The 27,298-nt window shown below is 38.4% G+C and overlaps 1 protein-coding gene across 1 annotated transcript in view; it reads right to left on the bottom strand.

The window, feature by feature from the left end:
- Nucleotides 1-27,298, bottom strand: part of CFAP58 (cilia and flagella associated protein 58) — a 119,891-nt gene that overhangs the window by 59,364 nt on the left and 33,229 nt on the right. The window contains exons 10-15 of the mRNA XM_069098907.1: nt 18,960-19,121; nt 17,489-17,635; nt 12,980-13,120; nt 12,483-12,706; nt 9,614-9,725; nt 2,258-2,362 (exon numbers count right to left, since the gene is read on the bottom strand). Of these exons, the coding sequence (XP_068955008.1) occupies nt 2,258-2,362; nt 9,614-9,725; nt 12,483-12,706; nt 12,980-13,120; nt 17,489-17,635; nt 18,960-19,121 (891 nt within the window). The remainder of the gene's footprint in view (nt 1-2,257; nt 2,363-9,613; nt 9,726-12,482; nt 12,707-12,979; nt 13,121-17,488; nt 17,636-18,959; nt 19,122-27,298) is intronic.

Raw genomic sequence — 27,298 nt, 5'->3', positions numbered from 1 at the left:
GAGAAGAAGAAGAAGAAGAAGAAGAAGAAGAAGAAGAAGAAGAAGAAGAAGAAGAAGAAGAAGAAGAAGAAGAAGAAGAAGAAGAAGAAGAAGAAGAAGAAGAAGAAGAAGAAGAAGAAGAAAAGAAGGAGGAGGAGGAGGAAGAAATAGCAGAGGAGAAGATTTTAGCTTCCTGGAAATTATAGCTACTCCAAAGTGTAATGGGCTGCCTCAGGAAGTCTATAGACCATCTCCCAACTCCTGCCCCACTCATGGAGGTCTTTAAGCAAAGGTTTTATATCACCATTTTTCAGTATGTTATAGAGGGGGTTCCCGTTTCGGTACAGGTTGTACTAGTTGGCACACAAGGTCCTTTTCATTGGCAAGGTTCTGTGATTCTACTTTTCAGCACAAAAGGAACAAAGAATCATTGAGGTATATTCTTGTGTATATTCTGACTCGGACAAAGGATTCTATCTGTTATCTCTAGTCCCTTATTAATGCATCTTTCAGTCAGTACTGAAGCACCTTTCTCAAACCCATCCTTAAACAAAGAACTCAGAGAATGCCCAGGTACCTTAATGTAACCACAGTACCTTAACTCATACATACACACAATAAAAAGATACAGGCATTAGAATTAAAAGTGTATCTCACCCTCCTGTAAATTCTAGACTATGTCAAAGCCTGACATTAATTATAAAACATAAAGATATTAGGACCGGAATTCTCCTCAAAATCCCTTAGAAGCCCACCTGTTACCCTCTAGCTGAATCTAACCCATCACCATGAAGGAAGCTACTATTTCAGTGTGAACATAGCTTGTCCTCCCATTGTATGTGCAGTTAAAGGAGGAAGGGACCTGTTTGTTTCCTTATAATCCCTTCACATGAAAGCAAAATATTAACCATTCCTTTTTAAAAGAATTTTTATACAATCCACAATACAACCAAACACATCATTTCTAATTGCAGCATTTTCCGTTAGGTACAGAGCACTTTTCTAACATTTTAATGTAACCATCAGAATTGGAAAAAATACAAATCCAGTAAAACACCCAGATCTTTTTTCTCTAAGAATGACACAAGTGGTTTTTCTGAAACATACAAGTCCCAGGAGAGTGCACATGTCAGCTATAAAGCAGGTCAACCTGTCCAGAGGATAGACTGACTTGATGAATATATGACTTGTGGATTAGCTGGTGTGAATAAAGGTTTCCAGAGTTCCTCTTTTCTGAATTCTTTTTTCTCTGCCACTGCTAGAAGACCATGTGATACTTTGGGAATGCCTATAAAACTCAGAGTAGTGGTCAAGACCATATTCCATCTCACTTAGAAGAAAATAGCCTAAGTTTACTCTCAGGCATAACTTATTTGAGACTAGAGAGAGCCAAGGTCAGGTATCAGATATAACTCTGATATATAACTAAATAATTATATTTAATGCTCCTCAAATGGATTCCTTCTGACATTTCTGGTCAGTTAACTAACCAACATGGCTCTGAGTATATCAACATCTTGGTTATGTCTCTTTGTTTCCCTGATTTCTACCAGCACCTGTAAGAGATGTGGTTTATTTCCTACTGTTGTTGTTCCACAAAGATCAACACAATAGAGGGGGAACAGCCTCGAAGACCAGTTTGGACAACCTGAAGCTGCTGACATCATTCTGGGAAGGATTTTTTTTTTAAATAACCGCAAAAAACAAAAACGCCCGGGTTCATTCTTGTTTGATGTACAGATGACCCGCTGACAGAGGCCTTGGTAAGGGCCATGATCTCTAGAAAGGAGCCACACCCGCCAAGCAAAGACCTAGACATAACTGCCTCCACCCTACCCCCATAATTTTTCACTTGTTCTATTTCACTCCACAGCTTCTGAGATCTAAAGCCAAATCACTTAAGCTCAACAATAGTTTATTACCCAAATTAAAACTGGTGGGAAAGATAGCCCTAATACTCTTCAGAAGATGCACAAGGATCTACCAAAGAAAACTGCATAGATCTAGAAAACCATCTCCACAACCCAATCAAACAAGTGTTTTCCAGAATTCTCTAGCTATCAATGAGGAAAGCATAAATCAGAGGCAGCTTGTTCTCCATCCGTGAGTCTCTGTCGCCCTCTGCTGCTCACGAGCACACATGCCACACTCAACATCACCTAAGAACCTAACAACAGATGCCAGAATGACCAAGCATCACCCAGAGACCGACTGGGACAGGGATCTGCTGAGAGCAAGAATGTTGGTAAATGCAAAAGGCAGAGAAGAAGAATCCTACCTGAAGGAGTAATTCCTTTTCTACCACCTCTTCTGTCTTGCTGATGAGACGTTTCTGCAGCGTGTGAATCTTCTGTATCAGTTCAAAAGTACTGGGGTCACTGGCCTGTCCAAGAGGAACGACAGAAGACCAGTCAGCATTCTCAGTGTGATGGCATCAATCACTATCACAGAAATCCTACTGCTTTTTTCAGATACCTTATGAGTCCCCAGACACTGTCTGGAACATTTTTAAAAGAGGGGATGGTATCTCTGCCTTCACAGCACTCACATCAAAGCACACATAAGACAGTCATGAACCTTGACTTGTCTGGTTTTTCAGCTGTTGGGTTGTGAGCAAAGATTCTTTTACAGTAAGACAATATATTCAGAGCTGGGATGGGAGCACAGAGACCATCTAGACCAACACCACCATTTGACAAAAGAGGAAATGGGACTCAAATGTCAAGTGACTTGATTGTCCGTGGTCACAAAGTCAGTATATGTCAGAAGCAGGACCTAAACCTAGATCTTCCTGATGCCAAGGTCAGATCTCTATACATTATGCCATACCCTCAAGTTTCTAGGGTAATGAACCATTTAGGTAATAATAAGAGCTTCACTGATAGCTAATCATTTATCATGTTCCCAGTACCCTCTCTGGCCTCCTACAACTCCATACCAGTTCCCTTTCCAGTTACACACCACTGCCTAAAGCCCTAGGGTGACAAAACACTGTGACAGAAGTTATTGATATTGATAATCTACCTGAACTAATCACTCAATAATTGACATATTCACACTCCATCATACCTACCCATTCTAGTTATTCTTTACCCCCAGATATCATTTTTCAAACCTCCTTCTCTATCTATGACTAACCATTCCCTTGTTCCCATCCCCTTCAACACAAATCTCCCAAATTCCCACTTTAAAGCTTCACACTCCTTCCTACACACCTTCACATTCCTTCCACTCTGCTCTCTGGAGTACCTTCTCCATAGATAACAAATTTGTTTTTATCTTAAATCTTTTCCTTTCTCACTCTCCATCTTTTTGCACTCACTGAGACCTGACTCTCTCCTTGATAACACAACAGCTTCCCCAGCCAACATTTGCAGCACTGGTTGCACTTTTATTCATACCACCTCCACCACCACCACCACCACCATTCACTGGTTGTGGCAGGGAAATCAGAATACTCTCTGATTCTCATAGCCATTTCCAGACTTTTCCTACTATCATTACAGAGAAATCTTTCCTCCTTAGAGACTCATTCAATCTATATTTATCACCCAACCGAGATTCTAGTAGCTGTTATCTTTGATAATCAGAACACTCACCTTCCCTTCTCAATGAGTTCAGTGCCAGGTTCATAGTCTCCTTCCCAATTCTAAATTAGGGGACTTCAAAATATATATCAATACTCCCTCAAAACACTTAACCCCACCATTCCTTAACTTTTTCATTTTACAAAACTTACTCTTCCATTCAACCTCAGCTACACCCAAAGATAGTCATACTTGATCTTGTTATCACCCACAAATACTCTGCTTCCATATTCATAAACTCTGAAACTCTTTTATCTGATCATAATCCATCGTTATTCTACCTCTCCCTTTGCCTTGAAATGCCAGATCCTGTTCTTCATCTTCACTGTATTCTCCAATCCTTCCACCCCTCAGTTCTTTCCCAGGTCATTATCCCTGACACCTCCCTTCCCATATTGACCCTTTGGTGAACCAGTCTTACTCTACACTATCCCTTCCTCATGATTTTAAGTCAAAGTTCTTTTATTCTATCAATAATTTTGCCCTATCAAGTCTTAGGCTTGGATTACTCTCACTATTTATTGCCTTTACTCATATTTGCATATTGCTGGAGAAAAATCACAAAACTATGCTGGCTGGGATCCACTATAAATTTATATTATACAACCTCAACTGGTCCCTCACTATAGCAAGATAATCCTTTTACACCACCCTAATTAATTCAGTATGCCACTCATCAGAACAGTTTTCCAAATATTTTCATCCTTCCTCAAACTTCCCATGGCTCACTCTTCCTCAACCCTCCCAGTTGAGTATCTTGCTTCATATTTCACTGAAAATGAGGCCATTCACCAAGAGCCCCCTCTCCTCCTCTCCTCATCTCACATCATTTAGTTCCTTTCTGCCACTATCTCTTCTTTCACCTGTCTCATGAGAAGGCCTAGCCCATAGTCCCTTTTACCAAGGCAACCTTCTACATGCACAAATTATCTCAATGTATCCATTCTTCTATAGCTTATTGGCCCTTGTATTATCCCTATTTTCCCACTTATCTTCAGTCTCTCTCTGCCTACTGGTTGTTTCTCTACTTGTGTATAAGCCCAGCTATGTCTCCCTATTCCCCCAAAACTCTCATTTGACCCATCCATCCCCATTGACTATCATCTCATATTTATCTTCCCTTCTGTGGCTAAAGTCTTTAAGAAGGCTGTCTACAATTAATGCCTTCGCTTCCTCTCCTCTCTTCTTAACTCTCTGTAGTTGTAATGGAAATGCAAATTTCGAAGATCTTCCCTGCCCCTAGGCTAAAATGCACCTGAAGCCTGGGGAGGGAGGCTTGTTTTTCAGTAGATACTTCTTGATTGGCCAGTGAGTCAATAAGGTTGTTTGTTACATTCTCTGAGCCAGGAGAAGGCTATATAAGCCCTGATGTGTAGCTTTGTTTTGGGACTCACTTTGAGAAGTGTTCTGTGATTTGATCTGAATTCTGGGAAGCCGTTGTTGAGAGTCCCCCGGCTTTGAAAAACCCAGAATGTGGAAACCCAGATGTTGACTGGGTATGGATGTAATGATTGGACAGTTTGGAAATCTGTCTACTTGATGTTTCTGTCTTGATAATTATGCCTGTATACTTTGAGGTTCAGGGTGCTGACCTTTTCTCCTGAACAAGGTAAACGATATATGTCTGACTGATTAAAGTAAGCTTGTTAAACCATTTTGAGTTGCTTTCCTTTAACAAAGCAGATCCAAGAACCTGTGGTAGTTGCAAACCCTGAGGACGCTTGGGGTGCTTGCTGCTACAGTAGTCCAGTTCCTGGACTCATTATTCAGCTAAGAATGCTCTCTCCAAATTTACCAATGATCTCATAACTGCTCAATCCTCATCCTTGACCTCCTGATGCTGTCAATCAGTTTCTTCTCCTTGATACTCTCTTCCCTCTAGGTTTTTATGACACTTCTCTCTCTTTGTTCTTTTCTTACCTGTCTGAACACTCCTTCTGTTTCTTTTGCTAAATCTTTATCCAGGCCAAGCCACTCACCACAAGCGTCCCTCAAGGTTCTATTCTGTGCTCTTTTCTCATGTCCCTCTTCCATTTAGTGAGCTCATCAGTTCCCTTAGATTCCGTTATCTGAATCTATGCTGATGATCCCAAAACCTTCAGACCTAACCTCTCTCCTAACTCCAATCTCACAATCCAACTACATAATGGATATCCTGAACTGGATATTTCATAGACATCTTATACTCAACACGTCCAAAACTGAATTCATTATCTTCCCTCTGTCCCAACCTTCTCCTCTTCCTCATTCCTATAACTATTGAGGGCGCCACCATCCTTCCAGTCACCCAGTCTCACAACCTAGGTGTCATTCTCAACTCCTTTCTCTCTCTCTCTCTCTCTCTCTCTCTCTCTCTCTCTCTCTCTCTCTCCCCTCTCCCTCTCTCCCTCCCTCCTCTCTTCATAACAAATCAGCTGCCAAGTCCTATAAATTCCTACTTTGTAACATCTCTCAGACACCCACTTCTCTCCTCTGACATTGGAACCACCCTAGTACAGGCCCTCATCACTTTGTACCTGAACTACTCCAGAAGCCTGCTGACTGATCTCTCTCAAGTCTCTTCCCACTCCCATCCATCCTCCACTCAGCTGTCAAATGATCTTCCTAAAAGGCAGGTCTGACCATGTCACCTCCTACTCGAGAAATTCCACTGGCTGCCCATCACATCTCCAATATTAAATATAAAATCATGTTTGGCATTCAAAGCCTTTCATAACTTGGCCTTTTCCTGTCTTTCTTGTCTTCTTACACCTTACTCCACTCCTGTAGCAGCAAGCACCCCAAGCGTCCTCAGGGTTGCTGCTGACACAGGTACTTGGATCTGCTTTGATAAAGGAAAGCAACTCAAAATGGGTTAACAAGCTTACTTTAATCAGTCAAACATATGTATCGTTCACCTAGTTCAGGGGAAAAAGGTCAGCACCCCGAACTTCAGAGTATACAGACAGAATTATCAAGACAGAAACAGATCAAGTAGACAGCTTTCCAAACTGTCCAACCATTACATCCATACCAAATCAACATCTGGGTTTTTCAAAGCCAAAGGGGGGCTCTCAACAACGGCTTCCCAGAATCCAGATCAAATCACAGAACACTTTTCAAAGTGAGCTCCAAAAAAAGCTACACATCAGGACTTATATAGCCTTCTCCTGGCTCAGAGAATGTAACAACCTTATTGACTCACTGCCCAATAAAATAGTATCTACTGAAAAACAAGCCTCCCACCCCAGGCTCCAGGTGCACTTTAGCATAGGGGCAGGGAAGATCTTTAAAATTTACATTCCCATTACAACTCCATACAATCTGCAGACCAATGACACTGCTCTCTTTACTGTTCATCATGCACAATATTCCATCTTGACTAGCTTACTTTAAGTCTCAGCCAAAACCCCACTTTCTGCAAAGAAGCCCAACCTAGTCTTCCTTAATCTTAGTGCCTTCCCTCTGTGTCCCCAATTTATCCTACTAATATCTTATCTGTACATAGTTGTTTGCATGTTGTCTCTTCCATTAGACTGAACTCCTTGGAAGCAGGTATTATTTTTTGCCTTTATGTGTATCCTCAGTATTTATCATTGTACTTGGCATATAGTAGGTGCATAATAAGTGTTTATTGACTTCACTAACATTTATATGACAGCAAGGTTTCCAAGTACTTTGCATATATTATCCTATTTGATCTTCATAACAATCCTGTGAAGTGGAGAATATCATTATCCTCATTTTACAGATGAGGAAACTGAGCTAAAGAGATGTTAAATGACTTGAACAGAGTCAGAGAGTCAATAAGTATCTGAGGCAGGATCATAATTCATAGCTTCCTGACCTCAAGTCCTGTACTCTGTTTATTACACCAAGATCCCTCTTTCTTAAGGAAGGTAAAAAAAATCAATTTTACATCTACCATCATCAATCTTGTTCTTGCCAAAAGCTCTTAAGAAGTTTTAAAGGGCTCTTCAAAGGCAAAAGTAGGTTAGTCATACTAGATATCAATCAATCAACAAGTATTTATTAAAGATATACTCTGTAATAGGCATTGTGGATACTGAAACCATAACTATTCTCAAAGGGTCAGATATGACTAGAAGTCATAATTCTCATGGTACAATTATAGCAGGTACTTATGGTAAGGAAAAAAACCTTTCAAGAAATTTCAAGTTGCCCAGGGAATAGCTGAAGAAAACATCATTATCTGTACCAAAGTGGGCTTGAACTAGATAGGCTATGAGATCCCTTCTACATCTGTGATCCCATGCCTCCCTTTGGACTGTGATGTGTCTTTGTGTAGGATTTCACTTTAATAAGGATTAGAAAGGCATGGGATGACAGGATCATGGAAAGCTACCCCAGAAGAAGGAGCTAACAACTTTGCAAATGCCTTACCTAGAGTACCATTTAGTCAATTAAAGGAAATTTAGTGCTCATCAAATTTATCCTGCCAATGGACATGGTCATGTGTTTGATGATAAGAGTTCCCCCATCCTTTCATATTGTCCCCCACCTTCAAGATTACCAACAAGTAGTTTCATTCACACCAAGAGCGGGATGGGTTTCTGGTAAGTATATTTCTGATAACTAGTAGCAGCCTGTGACCACAATATTTAATTCTAATGTAGGGTCATGACACAGAAAGGTGGTCTTCTAATAACTACCTATTCCTAATCTAAACTCATGTAACAGAAATAAAAATCAGTTATTGTTCTTTGGACTTTCTGAGCCCACTTTCAATTGATCTGACATGACAATTTAACAAAGTGCCCTCAAAAAAATCCATCTCAATATTTTCAAATTCTTTCCAAAGCTTCTATTTTCTTTTTTGAGAGACCCTGCCATGGAATTATGCTTTGTATAGGCATGCACAGAAACACAAGGAATGCACAATCTTGTCAGTAAATGAATTCACAGTCTCTGACTAGATGTCTTCAGGAGTATCCATATTCTCACTCATTTGGTAAGACAGCTAAGACACTCTGGGAATTTGACTAGGGATGAATGAGTTTGGGGGGAAAAAAGAAAGAAGAACAGGAATTTCAGTTGGCTCTGACTTTATTTAAAAGATACCTAATACAGCCCCAACTGATATTCATGTATTTGGACTACATTTGGCACAGTGTTTCCTGGCAGACCTGAATGTTGTTAAAATTCAGGCTTTCTATTTACATAACAATTTATTAAACATTACCCTTAATACTTTCTTCATTGAATTTTTTTTTTAGAAAACAAATTACTCTCTGAAATTTATTTGGCTAATTTTCCCCATTACTTCAATTTTCCTTACATCAAAATATTCATAGTCTCTTAACACTTGAGTTCAATTAGTCTGTTGTGGGAATGACTAAAGGAGGCACCCATCACCTTCTTGAACAACATAGTCTGCCTTTCAATTTCATCTGTCTGCTTTTCTTGATTTAATACACCACCTGTGGTAGTGCTTTGGTGGTAATGACTACCAGGAAGATATAAAATTAAAGTAAAATTGTTTATATTATCCATCAATAGTACTTTTGAAAATCCCAAAGAGAAGGACCTTAGTTAATAAAATACTGGTCTTTGTACTAGTGGCTGGCACATACAAAGCATTTAATAAATGCTTTATCTATCTACTCGTTCTTCACAAAGGGGGCTAATTCATGAGATGCTTACTTCCTGTAGGAAAGAAAAGGATGCAAAACCTGAATGAAAGCTAGTGAGGATGCCACTGACCAGTACAAAGATAAGGTGGTAGCCAGAAGCAAAGGTTAACTGACAGGAAACAACCTAAACAATGATCATAGACTAGTAGATGAAACCAGTCCATATGTTGAGTTTGGACATCTTTTTCAGCCTCCAAATAGGCAGAGTTTTGCCAGAGACTTCTTAAACAAAACCTGATTGAACCATCTGGCTCTGGAACAGTACAATTTACATTTCACCCAGCCTTCTTCTATAAGCAACAATTTGCATAGCATTAAACAAAGCCATGTTTCATGTTGTGCTCTAGGTTAGAAAATGTGTGTGGGATAGAGGAACAGAGTTGGAAATGGAATAATGCTTTTGCCAGATGTTACCTCCAATCTTCTCCATCTGTGTATATTCATGGGGTTCTCTAGTTCCTCCTCCAGGGCTCTGCAGCGGGTCCTTTCCTTTAAGAATTCTCTTTGCATGTGAAAAAGCTCCTGCCTGGATAAGACAAAGTCTCTTCAGTCAAGAAACTTGGTACCAATTTGAGTATTACATCAACACGATATTCAACTCAGAAGAAAACCTGGAGTTAGGGAAGACTTTTAAGATACAGATGTACCTATTAGTTATCAAAGTAACCCAGTTTCATCACTTGGTTTAACAATTTTGTGATTTATGGAAGAAACTCGGAGGCAAATGAGCTGTTATATCTCTAATTCAGGAGTTCATGACAACACCCACACGCAGTGGGATAAATCTGCATTTTCAATTCAAGGTATCTGGCTTCCTGGTATTAAGCACCAACTATAAGGAGTCAAAAGATCAGAAATTGAGGTGAAAGGAACCTCAGAGGCCATCTTGTCCAACCCTCTTACTTTCCAGATGAGGAAACTGTAGCATAAGGAGATAGACTGACTTGTCCATGGTCACTAGGGAGTGTCAGATGTAGGGTTTGAACATCTCGCCTCTGACTTCAAACTCTGTATTCTTTGCACTGCAGCCCAAACACCCTACACAACTCTAAGTTTCATTTAGGGCTCTGCCACCTTCCTCAACATCTTTTCAAGGGAAGCAGTGTACTTGGTTTGGGGGTTTTAGCTGGTTGGTTTGTTTCAAAATCAAATCCTAGGTAACCCAAACAATGGTTAAAAACTCCAACAATAAGTCCTAGACTACTTCCTTTTAATACTTATATTTCAGGTCTGGCTCTAATGCTCCCCCAAAAGACATGTGGAAATTGTTCATTAATGGGTATTACTATCCTCAATTTGGATCTTGGAATTTTAAAGCTACAAAGAGCCTTACAAGTTATTTTGTACAATCCCCTCATTTTACATATAGGGGCAAACAATTTCAAAAAGAAAACACGACAATGAAAACTAATTAATTAGCAGCTGATGGTGAGAGTAGAACTCAGGTCTCTTGGCTTTCAGCCTAATTTTTTTTTTCAACTACACTGTGCCTTACTGTGAGCCTGCTCCTGCACCATTCCCAGGAACTTTGAAGAATGATGGAGGGTGAAGGCAAACACTGATAACAAAGGGTAGCAAAAATATATTATCTGTGCCCTTCTACCATGGGTATGCAGAGAGCTAATATTAAGCAGTCTTTTTTACTTAATTGCTTCATTCAAACTAATAATACAACTTCCCCTCATTAGCAAGATAAGTCATTAGAATTAACTGTAATATGTTCACTCAAAAGGCAGCTCAGAGCTGACTGCTTAGAATTAAAAGAATATATTGAAGATGCTCCCACCATTTGCCACAGTCTGAGCCAGAGTAGGAGAGTAAGAATGCTCAAATCCATGGGGGCAGACCAGAAACAATCCCTGAAGGACCAGTCAAATCAGATTCTCTGTGTAGATGACAAAATCGCCTCTATAGTTGGTGGCCCGAGTAATGGGCTTGAGGCTTCATTAAATGTGGAGTTACTATATTATAGTTAGTGTCAATTGATCCATTTGCAATAATAACCAACATACAATTCTTAAAAAACATTCCCTTAATTTAAATGTCAAAGTCATCTTTTAATCCAATGAATATGGGCAGTGGGTTCAAAATATGCCCTTGTTTGCAGCTAATAAAATGTTCACCTTCCTGGGAACCAGCAAGTAATAGGAAGAGTTACTTTAAAAGTCCAGAACTTCTTATTCCAGTTTCTGAAAAGTCTCGGGTGACATATATAAACCATGGAACTGTTTTCCCAAAGGGAGAATGCGTCTTATGTAAGCCGAGATCTTTTTTTAAAGCATTGCACCATAATAAAAGTACTCAAGGGTAAAACAGGAGTGGGATAGAACATTGAGATAGGGTCTAAAGAAATATGGGCAGCTAGGTGACACAATAGATGGAGAGGTAGCCTGAGAGTCAGGAGGACTTCAGTTCAAATCTGACCTCAGATACTTACTATTTGTATGACACTGGGTAAGTCACTTAACTCTGTTTGCCTTAGTTTCTTCATTTGTAAAATGAGCTAGAGAAGGAAATGGCAAACCACTCCAATAACTTTGCCAATAAAACCCCAAAAGGGGTCATAAAGAGTCAGATACCACTGAAACAACTCGACAGCAACCAAAAACAAAACCCAAGGAAACATTGTTTTCTACTTTTTTCAATTTCTTTTTCTTGTCTTTTTTGCAACATGGAAATATGAAAATATGTTTCACATGACTTCACTTGTATAACTGCTATTATATTGCTGGCCTTCTCAATGGGTGGGTGAGGGGCTAGAGAGAGGGAGAGAATTTGGAACTCAATTTTTAAAAATGAATATTGCAAATAAAGAAATGTTGCTTCCAATGATGCTAGAACTATATTCTTCTCCTCTTTCAAATCTATATATAAGCCCACGGGGAAAAAAATGTGTAAAGGTTATCATGGGGCATTATTTGCATGACAATATTTTATCCAGTATGTGGAGTAGTAGAAAGAACACCAGAAGTCTAAAGACCCAGGTTCTACTCCTGCTTCCATGATTTATACACCAGGTGACCTGGAGCAAGACACTTAACCTCTCTAGGCCATCATTTCCTCCTCTATAAAATGGGATGGGGGGAGGGTTAAATTAGATTATTTCCGAGGTCCCCTTCAGTTCTAGGATATTCTCTAACATTCTATGGTATCCTATGTTTCTTTTTGATAATTTAGTAAAGATATGCGTTAAGAAACGAAAGTAAAAACCAATTACTTCAACTGTTCCCAATATGGTAACATGACCACAACTGCTAATGAAATATGTTTGGAATATCTTAACCTGAGTTCTTCCACATTTGCCACACTCTTGGCAAGAATTTCCTTTTCTCGCCGGAGTTTCTTGATCTCCAGTTTAAGGATGCGCATGTCTTCTATTCTCTGGTTGTACTGGCTTTCTCCTTTGTTCAGCACAGACTGTTGGATCTTGATCTTCTCGTAAAGCAAAGCAAGCTCATCATTCCGCCTTACCAGCTGAGATCCCAAAATATCTCTCTCACTTATGACCTAAAAAAGAAACATGGTACCATGAGCAGTGTTAGTCACTGGAAAGCAATATTGGTTTTAATAAGGCATTAGAGTCATCAACCAAGTAAGAAAACATTTGATTAAGCACCTCCTCTGTGCTAGGCACTGTACAAATTATATTTCATATTCAGCAGATGAAAGAGACACAGATGGACCTATTCCTTCCATAGAGATGGAAGAGCTTAGAGAGAAAAAAAGAGTGACCTGGGGTTGACTCAAACACCTTCATTTCCTGATGAATAGTCTTCCCACCTGGTCCAGCTCCTTCTTTTGCCTCAACCTCTCAGCATCAGCCTCAGCGATAATTCTCAGCAGTTTTCTTTCCTCAGCTTCTTGTTTTTCAATAAAGTGTTTGGTCTCAAGGGCTTGTTGCCTCAGCTTCTGCAGTTCAGCCTGACAAGAACAAAAGACCCAGACAAATTTTGCTTAGTAACCACACAAAGTATGAATTGAGGATCAGGATTTCGATGCACCATTGAGCTTCATGAACATTTCTAGGTTGGTTCATTCAATATGGCTCTGATCATTCGCATGAGCAAATACGGAACTGAAAGAACACAAACCCAGCACATTACAGCAAACATATTTATTCTGTGAATTATGCCCAAGAGGAATTTCTAACATTTTGCCATATATGTGCAGTGAAGTCTTCATTTGTATTCAGCAGCATTTTACAGCATTCCAACTAACTACCAAGGGAGCTTACATAGAATGTATAAAGAACTGTGCTGAGGATATAGGGACATTACATTATAAAGTTAACATGCTGGTCATATACACAAGTTGACTTTGGGGGCCACTTGGATTATAAGCAAAAATTCAATCAAATGTTTAATGAGACCAACTATGTGTAGGGTACCATGGGAATTGTGAATAAGGAAAAGATATAGTCCCTGCTCTCAAGGGGCATGCAATTTAGCTGAGGAAATAAAACATACCCCATTTTATCACACATACATGTTTGCAACAAATATACTCTTGTACTTACTATGCGTGAGGCACCATGCTAAGCACTGAAGGGAATAAAAAGATAAATAAGACATAGCCTCCATCCACAGGAAACTTACAATCTAAGCAGTGATGATTAGACATGTACATGTATGAAAAGATAACTAATAATAAAATGCAGCATCTGATAAGTGAAAATCGAATGATACAATAAACACCATCCAAATATGAGGAAAAGTCACAAGGGTTTGGCATTTAGCAAAGGTTTCACAAAGGAGATGAGACAGGGACTAGATAGGTAATAATTAGTTAAGTGGAGTTGAAAAGAGTATTCTAGGCAGAAGAACCAGTATGAAAAAGGGCACAAAAGTGGAACTACAATTAGCTTAGTAAAATAGTTACATGAATAATATTCCTATTTTTATCTATCTGTTCCCCCATGTCAATCAAATATCATTCAAAAGAAGCATGGTATGGAGAGGCTCTTAGGCAAGGCTAAAAGGTCAGCAGGTATTCCAAATCATAATGTCAGCCTTTAATATTTGGTAACAAGGCGTAGGAAGGAAGGTACAAACTGAGCTCATCTTCCAACGAGAACTGGAATTACAGGAGATTCTGAAAACAAAAGTTAAGGTGTCAAAACCAAAAAAAAAAGTGATAGCCCCAAGATGAGATCAGTGATCCAGGGAGAAACAGAGATGGTCATTTCTTCAAGGACAATATTAGAAAAGTCCCCCGGGCACACTATTGAAAGATCTTTGGGTGGCAAAAGCCTTTCCCATCAGTCCTATGAGCTAACTTCTACCTAGGGTCTGCCTGTAAAACATAGGGGTCCCAAAGATCACTAATTTTATACCTCAAACTTATTCAGACAGAAGATATGTGCTACTCCATAATCCAGATATATCTTAACAAACTAGATGCAACCAAAGACCACATAAACAAGGTAAAACAGGATGTTCTGTTTGTTCATTCATGAAATATACTTTGGTCTGGAGAACAAAAAAAAAGAAGTAAGTTTTGAAGGCAATCTAATCTAAGTTTTACTTCTGCAAGGGAAAATGGTAGAGGATCAACATTTCAGTTTCCACAATTACTTAAAATGACAGAAACTACAATAATAAAATACCTGCTCAGCTCATGTTTTCTTTAATAAAACTTTTATTTTCCCAGATGTGCAACATTCACTTCCATTTCACTAAGTACCAAGAGCTGATCTGAATGCATCAGGAGAACAAAATGTAAGCCCTATTATATTAAAATGCAATCAACAACATGTAAAAGTATCTGTCCGAAAACGTAAAACTGTTCGCGCATTTGGTATTGCTATATAATTCTTTTTATAATATATCACAATTCTGAATGGCCTCCTTATGTCATAGATGTATGAGCTGTAAACAAGCATTAGATGTTGGCAGCAAACAAAGATCTTGGGTCTTATGCATTTAGTAGTTATAAATCTGTGTTGTCACGCATAGTTAACTATTTCTAGGTCCCCAAAAAAGGTCCATGCAACTGGAGTCATGTTCTAAGAACTGTGTGGTTCTAGCATCTGATGGGATAACAGATTTAGCATGCACAGAGATCACAAGCTGGTGAAACATGGAGGTTTCTTCAGTGTCTCTACACTTGAATTTTACACATCTTATTTAGTTATAACCGTAAGAAAACCACCCTCAAGTTTCTTCTTATTCATGCTATAGGAGCCTATCAATTATTCTGTGTTCTACCAAAATTGCCTGCTTCTGTTTCAGCAGAGCAAACAAGACTAATTGAGTCTTCTTGCCACAAAATAATTAGGTTCTTTCTCTCTTCTGCTGTTGCTCCCTAATCCATGAAATGAGACAGAGTGGATTAGGTGGAAGGATACTGTGCCCTAAAGACTGAGACTAATATGATACTTGACACTGGACATATAGTATTTGCTGCTAAATTATTCACCAGAAATCAAAGAACTGTCAAAGTGATGCAGGATGATTTGGAGGTGACTAGACAGAATCAGGGGCTTGTTAGGACTGAGAGGCATACATTCCAAATCAGACACTTCCTTCACTGCTGATGAAATAAGCCTGGGACACAGAAGCCCAAATTCATCAACTTTACTAAAATCTATTGACATTCTGTCATAACCATAATGTGCTGACAATGCTCAGAATCACAAGTCAGTCAGTCAAACCTAGCAGGAAATTGACAAAAGAAACACAGTATAGAAAACAGCATGATTCTCTCTTTTGATGGCACTAATTGAAGACAAGAATGGCCTAGTTATGAAGTCTGTTCTTCTCTCAGCCTTATAGAGAAGAAATAAATTGGACTGCCCTGTCAAAAGGTGCCTCATGGTATAACAAACTGGACAGAGTTTACACTCACCTGGAGGGAACCTTACACCTAGCCTGTTTTATAGAAATCTCATATTAAGAAGTTAAATTCTCTTTGAGCGGAGTTAATATGAAAACTGCAAAGATTTATATCCCAAAGGCCCATGTATATTGGGATTCATATCCCTATACTAAAATGTCAAAGGAAGCCCTGACTAATATACTAAGAGGAACATTTTTAAGGGACTATACATAAAAGAGACTTATTCCTAACAAAAAAACTATCTTATAGAATCTTGCTTCTATAATCAAAACTGATTGAGAAGTCCTCTTTGAACCTCAGCACTAGCACAATGGAAAAATCCTTAGGGGAGGAAGGAAGTGTCTCTTAGCTGCAGTGAGGAATACACTCAATTAAAAATCATGTAACTTTTGAATCCTTAGACACCCAACCTTCATAGCATTTCTCCAGGGCTCACTCTGAAAAGCCTAATGAGAGAGAAGAAACTTCTGCTATGTCTGATGCCCACCAGATCTGACTTTGAGCCACAATCCCAGGACTCTACTTTCTCCTCTAGTGATAGTACAGCTTCCTACATGGTCGTTTATTTGGTTTCATTGTAATTCATCATTTGGAACATATCCATGTTATGTCATGATCATCATCAGAGGTATATTTCTTACAAATATGAGAATACAGGGATACCCACCTTAACAAACCTTAACTGATACCTTACTATATTCATAAGACATATCTGAAGTAGAGAGTCAATAATAGTGTTGTATGTAGGACATTTAAAATATTCATCCACACATGTCTATTATACCCTAGACTCACAGAGGTTCTTAACCCTTTTTATGTCATGAGCCCCAAGGCTGACAAAGTAAACCAAAGGTTAGCAAAGATAAAGATTAATATTTTTCCCATCTGAATTCACGGAAATCTTGGACTCCAGGTTAAGAACTCCTATTCTAAAAGCAGGATTGGGCCTCCTAGTCAATCTTCAAATAATATCTCTAAATGTAATGACAAAAGATCCTTGCTAAGATGTGATCCATAGAACCCATACATCAGGACCAAGTTAGAGAAGAAGTAGTAGTAGTTAACTGAAATTCCCTCTGACATTTCCAATTAAAAAATAAATAAACTATCTTGGATAGGATTCGAGGTTAACCTATTTTATACTATATTCTCTAATTAGAATTATATAAGACTCCATTATATTTTCACATCTAAGACATCAGAAGAGACTTATCTTATGTCAAAGTCAAGAGTGGAAGGGAAAAACAAATCTGTTATTCAACCTGCCTAGATCCTAGCCAGGGCTTTAGTAGCTGGGCTACATCTGTCAAAGTTGTTGGATGCACTTCCAAAGACATCTAAGGTCCTAATGCAAGCAGATGGCTGTTGTCCTGGAGCATTAAGCATGAGGGAAGGTGTTTCAGACTCTATCCCAGGTACCCTGCTACCCTAGTCACATGAATCGAGTATTACCTTCAGAGTTTCTTTCTCCTTCTCTATGCGCTGGTGTTCCAGGTGTAACTTCACAAGGGCTGCTTCTTTGGAAGATATTTCTTCTTTCAACTGATCTACCTGGTGGGTCATAATCTTCAATTTCCTCTTCATTTCTGTAATCTCATCCTTATAAGATGAAATAAAAAAAAGTTTGAAAAAGATATCCACACCATGCCTATTAAAGCTCAAGATATATCAATAGCAAAAAAGTAAGAGCTTTTGGGAGACTCTAAATCTAAACAATAATTTCTTGACCCCATTACCACCTAGAACTACTCTTTTAAACTTTATATTGCTCCTTTTTCTCCATCAGTCTTAAAGTATTTTAAACCATTCATATTCAGACCCTAGATGTTATTATAGTATTATACTCATTTGACACAAAACTAAGAAGTAGCAAGGTCAGCTAGGTGGTACAGTGGATAGAGCACAAGACCTGGAGTCAGGAAGATTCAGCTTTCTGAGTTCAAATATGGCATTAGACGCTTATTAGCTGTGTGACCCTAGGCAAGTCACTTGATCCCTATCTTCCTCAGTTTCTTCAACTGAAAAATGGGAATAATGATAGCACCATAAATCCCAAGGGGATAGCTAGATAGCACAATGGATAGAGTACCAGGGCTGGAATTAGGAAGATGAATCTTCCTGAGTTCAAATTTGGTCTCAGATACTTAGTAGCTGTATGACCCTGGGCAAGTCACTTAACCCTGTTTGCCTCAGTTTCCTCATCTGTAAAATAAACTGAAAAAGGAAATGGCAAACCACTGTAGTATCTTTGCCAAAAAAAAACCCTAAAATGTGCCATGAAAAGTCAGACTGAAATGACTGAACAACAAAAAAGAACTGGCAACAGAAGTCTAGATTTTAACAGAGATTCTGTCTCTAAGTTTTGTGCATAGATCACAAGCATCTGATATCTTCCTGATTCTTAGTTACTATGGGCATGATTTTAAGCTTAAAAAGAAAAGCATGGTAATTCTATCTAGTGGTTAAAAGAGAAGAACTGCTCCAAACAATCCTATTATGTCAGTCAATAAGTATTTATTAATCACTAACTGTATGTGCTAAGCACTAGGGGTACAAAAAGTCCAAAACACAGTCCCTGCCCTCAAGGAGTTCACATTCTAATGGGGAGTCTACATGCAAAAAATAAAACTGTACACACAAGATATAAGCATAAGTAATCTCAGAGGAAAGGCACTAGTGCTTTTGATAATTCTTACAATTGTTAACACAAAACTAATCAATAGCAGTCAACAAGTGGTTTGGGGTTCTAAGTGTCTATACAAATGAATTTTCTCTTTTAAAAAAAGATGTAAAAATAAATCTACAATATCTCAGACGAGATCTTTTTTCCTGATCTAAACAATCTTTCAATTAAAGTATTTAGGAAATATTTTTAAACAGTAAGGGAAGTAAAGCTTAAAGGGGAGGGGGAAGTGTTTTTTACCTGAGCTTCAATCAGATTTTTACTATACAGGTTCCTATCTGATCTCACAGCTTCATACAGGTTCTGCTGCTGTTTTAACTTAGTCTCTGATTCTGCTATTTTTTTCCTGTAGTCAAAGATCTGCATCTCACGAATCTTGATGTCTTCCATGCTTGCGAGGACCTAAGGCACACAGAGGCAAATGTATATGATTAAATAATCCTACTTCAAAGACCAATTTGTGGCAAACGGGGATTTTTAGCTAAAGGGGATAACTCAGGATCAGAGTCATCAGAAAATGCAGTTACCATCACTGAAGTCCAACACAGAATGTCACCCTTGTTGATTAAGGAGACCTTTCCATTCTGCTTCCCTCCTACAAGTTCCGCTCACATAGAAAGGCTTACCATGGTTATTTGGGAATCACAAGAGGAAAAAAAAAGAAAATTCTTTCAATGCTGAAAATAACTGCTGACAAAACAGGATTAAATAGATCTCAACACAAAACATTCTTCAGGAAAAAAAATTAAAGATCAAGACAGACTTTCAATATTTTGTCACACTCATTGCTTTGCAGCTTTATATATAACCAAAAAAAAAAACCCAACCCTGAAACCTTTGAACACTGACAATAATAATCACAATAATGCCTTAACTATATCAAGCTCTTTTCTTCTGGAGAAGTCATAGTACTCCAAACAATGATCTCTTTTCTTAAGAGCTCCACATACAGTTATCCCCACTTTGCAGGTATAGGAAACAAGGGTGGCAATTAGAGGAATTGCCTGATGTCACATATTCAAGGAATCAGGATTAGAGCCAGAACTTCAGACTTCACAACATGACCTTTACATTGTAAACTAAGTTGCCTCAGCTGAAAATGTTCATGTTAAACATTTTTAATTTATTTTAAAAGTTACAAACTACTAAAAAAAATATCACTAAGAGAAAATAATGGAAACCATCAATGGGATCCAAGGTCTAAGTATCATACGGGGAAACACGATGAGCAGAAACTTAAGAGTATTTCACTTTAACATTTCCTTTCACATTAGTATTTCATATAATGTTCAGCTTCATTTTCAATAAATGTTCAGCTTCAAAACAAAAGAATAGATAATTTTTAATATTCTAAGGGATCCTCCCCCTACTTGATTCTCATTTCAAGCATAGAATTTGACAGCCTCACTACCTCTTCTAATCTGGCAGAAGGTACACATATGGATGCAGTTCTTCTCTTTTATTCACCTATGGGACCTCAATATGGAGCATCACAGAATATTAGAGGTGGAGGGATCACAAAAGCCATCTTGTTCAACTTGGTCTTGAAAAGAATCCCATCCTCAGTACACCTGAGGAGAGGCAATCCAGCCTTTGTTTGAAGACTTTCTATAAGGATGAATCCATTACTTCCTAAGGCAATCCATTCCCTTTTTTAACAGTTCTCATTGTTAGGAAGGGAGGAGGTAGGGATGGAATTCCCCCCTTAGATTAAGCATAAATCTATTTCTCTGTGATTTCCTCTCACTTTTCATAAGTCTATCCTCTCTCATGTAACAGTTTTTCATATACTTGAAGACAACTATTATGTTCTCCCCAAGTTTTCCCTTCTCCAGGCTAAACATCTCCGGTACCTTCAATTATTCTTTTTGGACATGATTCTTAGCCCTTCTCTATCCTGGTCTTCCTCCTCTAAATGTTGTCCAACTTATCAATGTCATTGATAAAATTCAGTGCCTAGAATTACAGATCTACTGATCTGTATGACCAAGTCAAGGCACAAGGAGGATCTCCCTAGTCCTAAACACTAAGCTTCTCTGCAAAGCAGCCTAAGCTTGCATTTGCTTTGGGAGATATTGTATCATACTGTTTACACGTTGACCTTGCAAACCAAAAAAATCCCCAGTTCTTCTTGAGAACTGTTGTAGAGACACAACTCCATCTTATATACTTGTGGAGTTGATTCTTTAAACTCAATTTTAAGATTTTACATCTATCCCCAGTAAATTTCAACATATTAGGTTTTGTCCAATGTACAAGCTGTCAGCATCTATTTGGATCCTGCTGTTCAACAGGTTAGCCATCTCTTCTGACTCTGTGTCATTTCCACATTTGATAAGCACTTCATCTATTTCTTTATGTAAGACCCTTATAAAATACCAAACAGCACAAGACCCTGAAAAGATCCCCAAGACATGCCACTACAGAGCTCCTTGCAAGCTGGCATCAAACTACTGATGATTACCAATTCTGAAGCCATTTAAATGGTATTATGGCCTACCCTGCTCCTCTCCAATAGAGAGTTTGTCAAATTATCCATTTGAATCTAGGTAACTATATCTACAGCATCCCTGTGATTACCTAGTCTGATAACATAAAAAGGTAATGAGGTTAGTCCTGGGCAACCTGTTCTTGATAAAACTATGGCAGCTCTTAGTAACTGGGTGTAATGGTAATGGGAATTTGAAGATCTTCCCTGCCCTTTAATAAGCCTAAAAGAATTTGAGGACCTTCCCTAATTTGAAAATATACTCTGTCTCCAGATAGGTTGCATGTGGTCACATGGAGCCTCTGGTGGAAGGAGGTTGCTGAAGAGTCGAGCAGAGCCCACCAGGAGAAGCTTGCTTAGGGAAGGCTTGTTTTTTAGGAAGGCACAACTTTTGTTACTTTGTAACTAGGCAGTGGGTCACAAGGGCTGTGATGTCCTCTGACCCTGGAGAAGGCTATATATACTCCCTGAAGTGAGATTTTGCTTTGGGGCTCACTTATGGGAACAGTTGTGTGATTTGGCCATTTGAGACTCTGGGCAGCCGTTGAGCCCCCTGGCTTTGAAAACCCAGATGTTGGTGCTTCTCACTGTGGTAACTATGTATGTATGTGATGGTGAGACAGCTAGAAGCCATGTCTGTTGGTCTGCTGAACTGTGTTATTTTCTCTGTCTATATTTTTTGTCTGCTTGTAACTTCTGTTATATTCTCTGAAGTTCAGGGTGCTGACTTTTTCCCCTGATCTAAATGAATTTTATATATATATATATATGTGTGTATATGTATATATGTTTGATTAAAGTAAGATTGTTAATCCTTTTTGAGTAGAATCTGTGCTAGCAGCCATCCTGGGTATGCTAGGGTGATTGCTGCTGCACTGGGGTATCCTTTTTCAATTCACTTTCCTTGTTATCCATACTTTGTGCATATTTTTTTTCTGTTTTTATGACCTTTGGGTCTCCTCATACTTCAGGCTCTTCTATTATGGTGAGTCTTTCCACTCTCTGCCTGATTCAGGATGTCCTTTAGTTCAACAGAATTCTATAAGCGCATCTCTTATGCTAACACCAGACAATGTACAACCAGGGGCGAACAATTAACAAATTCACAACCTAACAGTGGCTCCTCAAGACTAATTATTTGTTTGACTAAGGCCTTATGCCTTATTTACAGACATTAGCACTTGAAAGTGTTGGCTGAGGCTGGCTCCCTAGTGCAAAATTAGAGACTACTAAAACACAATACATTTATAACATTCAGACATGCTTTTATTTATTAAAAGGGACTAGTGGCTATGAGCAAAGCACCACCTCCTGCTTAAACAAATGTTCAGTCTTTACCCATAATGTTCACGTTGTTGCCTTTTACAAAGATGCTGATGGAGTTTTCCCCCCTTTGTTAGCCTTCTAACATTCAGCAAAACATCTATTTGACTTGTTAATGAGCAGTACTCCCTTCTGCTTATGACCCTGTGGCCTTGCAAGCTGCCAGGTGAGTCGGTTCAAAGGAGTAAGCCCAGGGTGGGAGGGGAAAGGGGAAATAAGGGCTCTTCCACAATGAATCATGGGAAATGACTAGAAACCACTGTCATTATGGCTTAATAAGCCACTACAGTTCAACAACCAAAGGTTTTATTCCTATGCATGGAAAGAAGAATAAGGTAACTTTAATCACACAGGGAAAAATTAAAAATACCTGCTCCTTAAATGAGATGAATTCTGAACTTTATTACACTGTTCTGAAGTCTGTGTATGTTTTTCATCGATAATTTAAAGGTCAAACTAATGAATATTTATTGAGCACCAATTATATATGCACAGTTCTGTGTTAAGGGCTGTAGAGGCTGCCAAGAAACATAAGACCTAGTTCCTCAGGGAGCTTACAATTTAGTGGAGGGAAACAGATGTAAACATATGAAAAGTTCAACAATATTTAATAGATTTAAATAACACTTCTGAGTAACATAGAAACTGCTGTAAAGCAATAATTATCAAATAAATAAGTCAGATAATAAATTTTATTAATTCTTTTAAAAAAGAAATAGATTATCATGGGATAATGTGCTCTGAGAAGGCATCATGGAGGAAGAAAGATAAAAGTTGTATCTTGAAATATGGATGGAATTTGGATAGGGAGAGGAGATAGAGTAACAGCATGAGCAAAGAGCACGCAGTTAAGAAAGTACAAACATTTGGAGGGAAGTAAATATATCAGTTTGGCTAGAGCATATGGTTGCTATGTGGGGAGTCATGGGAGATAATTTGGAAAAATGGTTTGGGGCTTTGAATGTCAAATTTTAAAGTCTGGACTTTATCCTGTAGACAATGGGAAACTACTGAAAGCTCTAGACAATTGGAAGCTGAGTTTTAAGGATAATTATCTGGCAATATTGTTTCAAATGGATAGAACAAGGATAAATGAGGAGGCTCTCACCACAATCCAGGTTTGAGATGACAAGGGTGGTGGCAATGGAAATAAAGAGAAGGTATAATTAATGTTTCTGGTCCCTGATAGGATGTGGCAGGGGAAGAAAGTCATCGAAGAGGAGTCAGAATTTTAAGCCTGAAGGAATGACAATATCATTAGCAAGAAAAAATGGTAGGTAAGTAGGAAAAATCTGGAAGAGGGAAGAAGGGGGAGAAAACTAGTTGGGTGGAAGGGGGAAAGAAGAGAAATCTATGAAATATTTGCTTAGTTATATAGGGTAATTAATATACTCAACTGAATGCTAATCCCCCAGGAGAGAAAAGTAGTTATCTTGTATTTCTTTGTGCCCTCAAGGACTAGCACATTGCTTATGCCAATTGTCAAAAAATAAGGAGACATCATAGCTTTCTCCCAATGTTTAAATCACTGCCATGGAGAAGAGGGAACAGCTTTCTTTTATATTGCTTCAGAGGGAAAAACTAGGATGAATGGGTTTGTTATAGGAAGCCAGATTTGTGTCAACATCATTGACAATTAAAACTATCCAGTGGGTTTCCTTATGAAATAGGGACCTCACCATTATGGAAATTTTTTTGGATAGAGACTGAATGACAATATTTTAGGGCTGCAGTAAAAAGCATTCCTGTAAAGGATGGGAGACTAGACAAAATAGCCAGTAAGATCCCTATTCAATCTTAAGATTCTCTGAAGAGCTCAGCTTTGAGCTCTTGAGTCTGGTATGATGGAAGGACATTTGGATGAAGATGCCCAACCGTCAGTTAGAAATACAAGCCTGGAACTTAGGAGAGGTCAGAACTGTAGACTTAGATATCAGAGAGATAGGAGAAGGAAGGATGACTGAAGTCATGGAAGTTGATAAAATCGGGAAGAATAAGAAAATACAGGAAAGTAGATAGAGAACAATCAAAAAGAAGAAGAATAGTACATAAAGGGGCAGCTAGGTGGCACAGTGAATAGAGTACTGGCCCTGGAGTCAGGAGGACCTGAGTTCAAATGCGGCCTTAGACACTTAACATAAAAACTAGCCGTGTGACCTTGAGCAAGTCACTTAACTCCAATTGCCCTACCTTCCCCCCTCCAAAAAAAATAAGAACAGTACATATAGTATTTATTGAAGAAGTCAAGGTAGGAGAGAGAGCTGAAACAAGCAAGAGAGCATGGTCAATGGAGTTAAATTCTATAGAAAGATCATCTTTACATTAAGAAAAAAGAACTTAAGTATGCACCAAAAAATATTCTTCTTAAAAAGTAGCCTCAAAGTCCACACTAGTCAAAAAAGATAAACATTTCTTGGAAGATTTTCCAAAGCATCTATATTTATCATTTTAGGTCATTTTCTAAGGTTCTGAAAATCCCAGCTTTAAAAGGGTGCTGGGAGAAAATAAGGATACAGAAACTTTCTGAAATGGAAAGGCCATTGCTCTCATTGAGTGATAGGGAAAAGAATGATCCTGAAAATACTTTGAACAGCTTCATCAATAGTCAAAATAACAGGCAGCACATCAGAGAAGGGGAAAATGCTTGTTCAATTACTTTGAGAGGTATTATAACAAAAATAACCTTTTGACCAGGAAAAGTGATGCATCAGGCTGAAAGGATACAGCTAATGACTGTTTCTTTTGTAGGCACACAATTAACTGACGCAGGCAGACCATCATATTATAAAGATTTTAAACCACCCATTCCAGGATTCTCTATGCCAGAAATAACAGTTTATCATGACTGACAAGAACAATTTACTATTTTTTTAATGGCAACTGAAAAATGTCTAAGTACTGAAACTTGTGGTGGAAAGGAGAGACTATTTAACAAAAGTAATTTCTGTCTCAGTGTTTGGACTCAACTCATTTTTATGGGAGTCTTTCTGAACCAAGTCACATATGCATATGAGTCCAGATTCTGAAAATTCATAAAATGACTTGGACACTCGATCATAGGAAAGCATACTGTCAGCAAACTGTCCCCTGTTGGAAATGAAACATCAGAGAGCACAGGATGCTAGCTGTGGGGCAGGAGCTTAATTAATTGATTACACTTTCAGATATCTCAAACCAACTCGTGAGAAAAACCTTGCCTAAATATAGAAAATATTATTACAGCAGCAGAACAGATGAGGTTCTTAGCATTTGTAAGCTTACTGCAGAAGAACCCAGAAACTGCTTACAGTGCATTATGAAGGCACAGTCCCAGTTTATAATCTACTCCTACCTTTTCTTTTTCTGTTAAAACAACCTGCCAATAGTAATGAGTGAGATAAAAATCAATAAAGCATGCTTGAAACCTGCAGCATAGCCAAAACATATGGACTGAGGCTGGGCAGGAAAGTAGGTCATTGAATTTGTAACCCTTTAACGTGTATTTGATGAAATATGAGTACAATAAACTTTTCAAATCAGTTTTCTAACTTGTTGTCAATGGTTTGGGTGCTGACTATGCCTTCAGATTCTGAATAAAATAGAAAAACTTCCTGTCTAAAGAGAAAATACCCACATGCCTAAACATTTGAGACTATCAGATCCTTCTAAGTCTAAATTAGCCATGGACTAGTCAAATTTTGTCCTGTATTCATTCAATGTCTACTAGGTGTGTGAACATCATACTAGGCACTGAAGTCGATACACAAAGATGTTAAATTAAAGTCCCTGTCTCCAAAGGGCCAACCATTGCAGCAGAGGAGATGAGCCAAAAATAGAAATAACAATAATACAAAGGCACTTCCTTAACTATCTATCAAGGCTTAAATTTTAGGGGGATAAGAGAGTATTTCCGATTAAACTTTTATTATGTGATAATAATGTCCCCATTACATTAGAATGTGTATGATAAACCACCACCTCCATTCTAGTTAGCTTGATTAGACTGTAGGCTGCACTCTATAGCCCAGGTAGAATGATGTCAAATGCATTTTTCCCTTTCTGATTGTGAAGGCCTCGCACTGATGTTATCCTTATTTCCCCACACTTGTACTAAAATGTAGTTCTATGACATTAACACTAGCTCCACATTAAATTTCAAATTAGTATCAAGGACATAGGCAGCCATGGCCTAAGATTAATTCAAATACAGGCTTTAATTTCTAGGGAACTTCATTTCATTAAGTAATCTGTGCAGTAAAAACAATATTTCTTTGATCAGCTTTTGCCTTGCTTACTTCCAAGACTGTGAAACACATTATTATTCATCTCTTTGGGCTTCTGCCTACAAGAGCTTGGCTTTTGCCATATTATAGGCAAGTGAAATGAGACTTCAGTAATTTCTAGGTAGGAATTAATTGTGGGGAAAAAAATGGTTTTTGGCCACATAAAGTAATAGGGCAAAACTGTCAGAAGTTTAACATTGGGAATGAAAAAGAAACGGTCCTGAAATGAGCTACTGCCTGCTGAGTGTAAAATACTTGGCAGACAGTTTGATTAACTAAGAACAGTTTTATCAGATATTTATGAAAATTCAGAAAGGCTGCCTTATGTAGCCAAAGTTAGGGGACAGGATAGGACAGCTTGTATGGAGGTAAGAAGAAAAGTACTGGAAGTCATAAGAAAAATTCTGGGACTCTGATCTATCTCCTTTTGGCATGCACACACACACACACACACACACACACACACACACACACACACAACTCTTTCTTCTCAGTTAGACTTCAAG

The sequence above is a fragment of the Petaurus breviceps genome, unplaced genomic scaffold (assembly GCF_028583685.1).
Source record: "Petaurus breviceps papuanus isolate PSGF00001 unplaced genomic scaffold, PetGlider_PUasm1.0 37, whole genome shotgun sequence".
NCBI lineage: Eukaryota > Metazoa > Chordata > Mammalia > Diprotodontia > Petauridae > Petaurus > Petaurus breviceps.
Note: the sequence above shows the minus strand (reverse complement) of the source record. Positions and strands in the feature narration are given on the sequence as shown.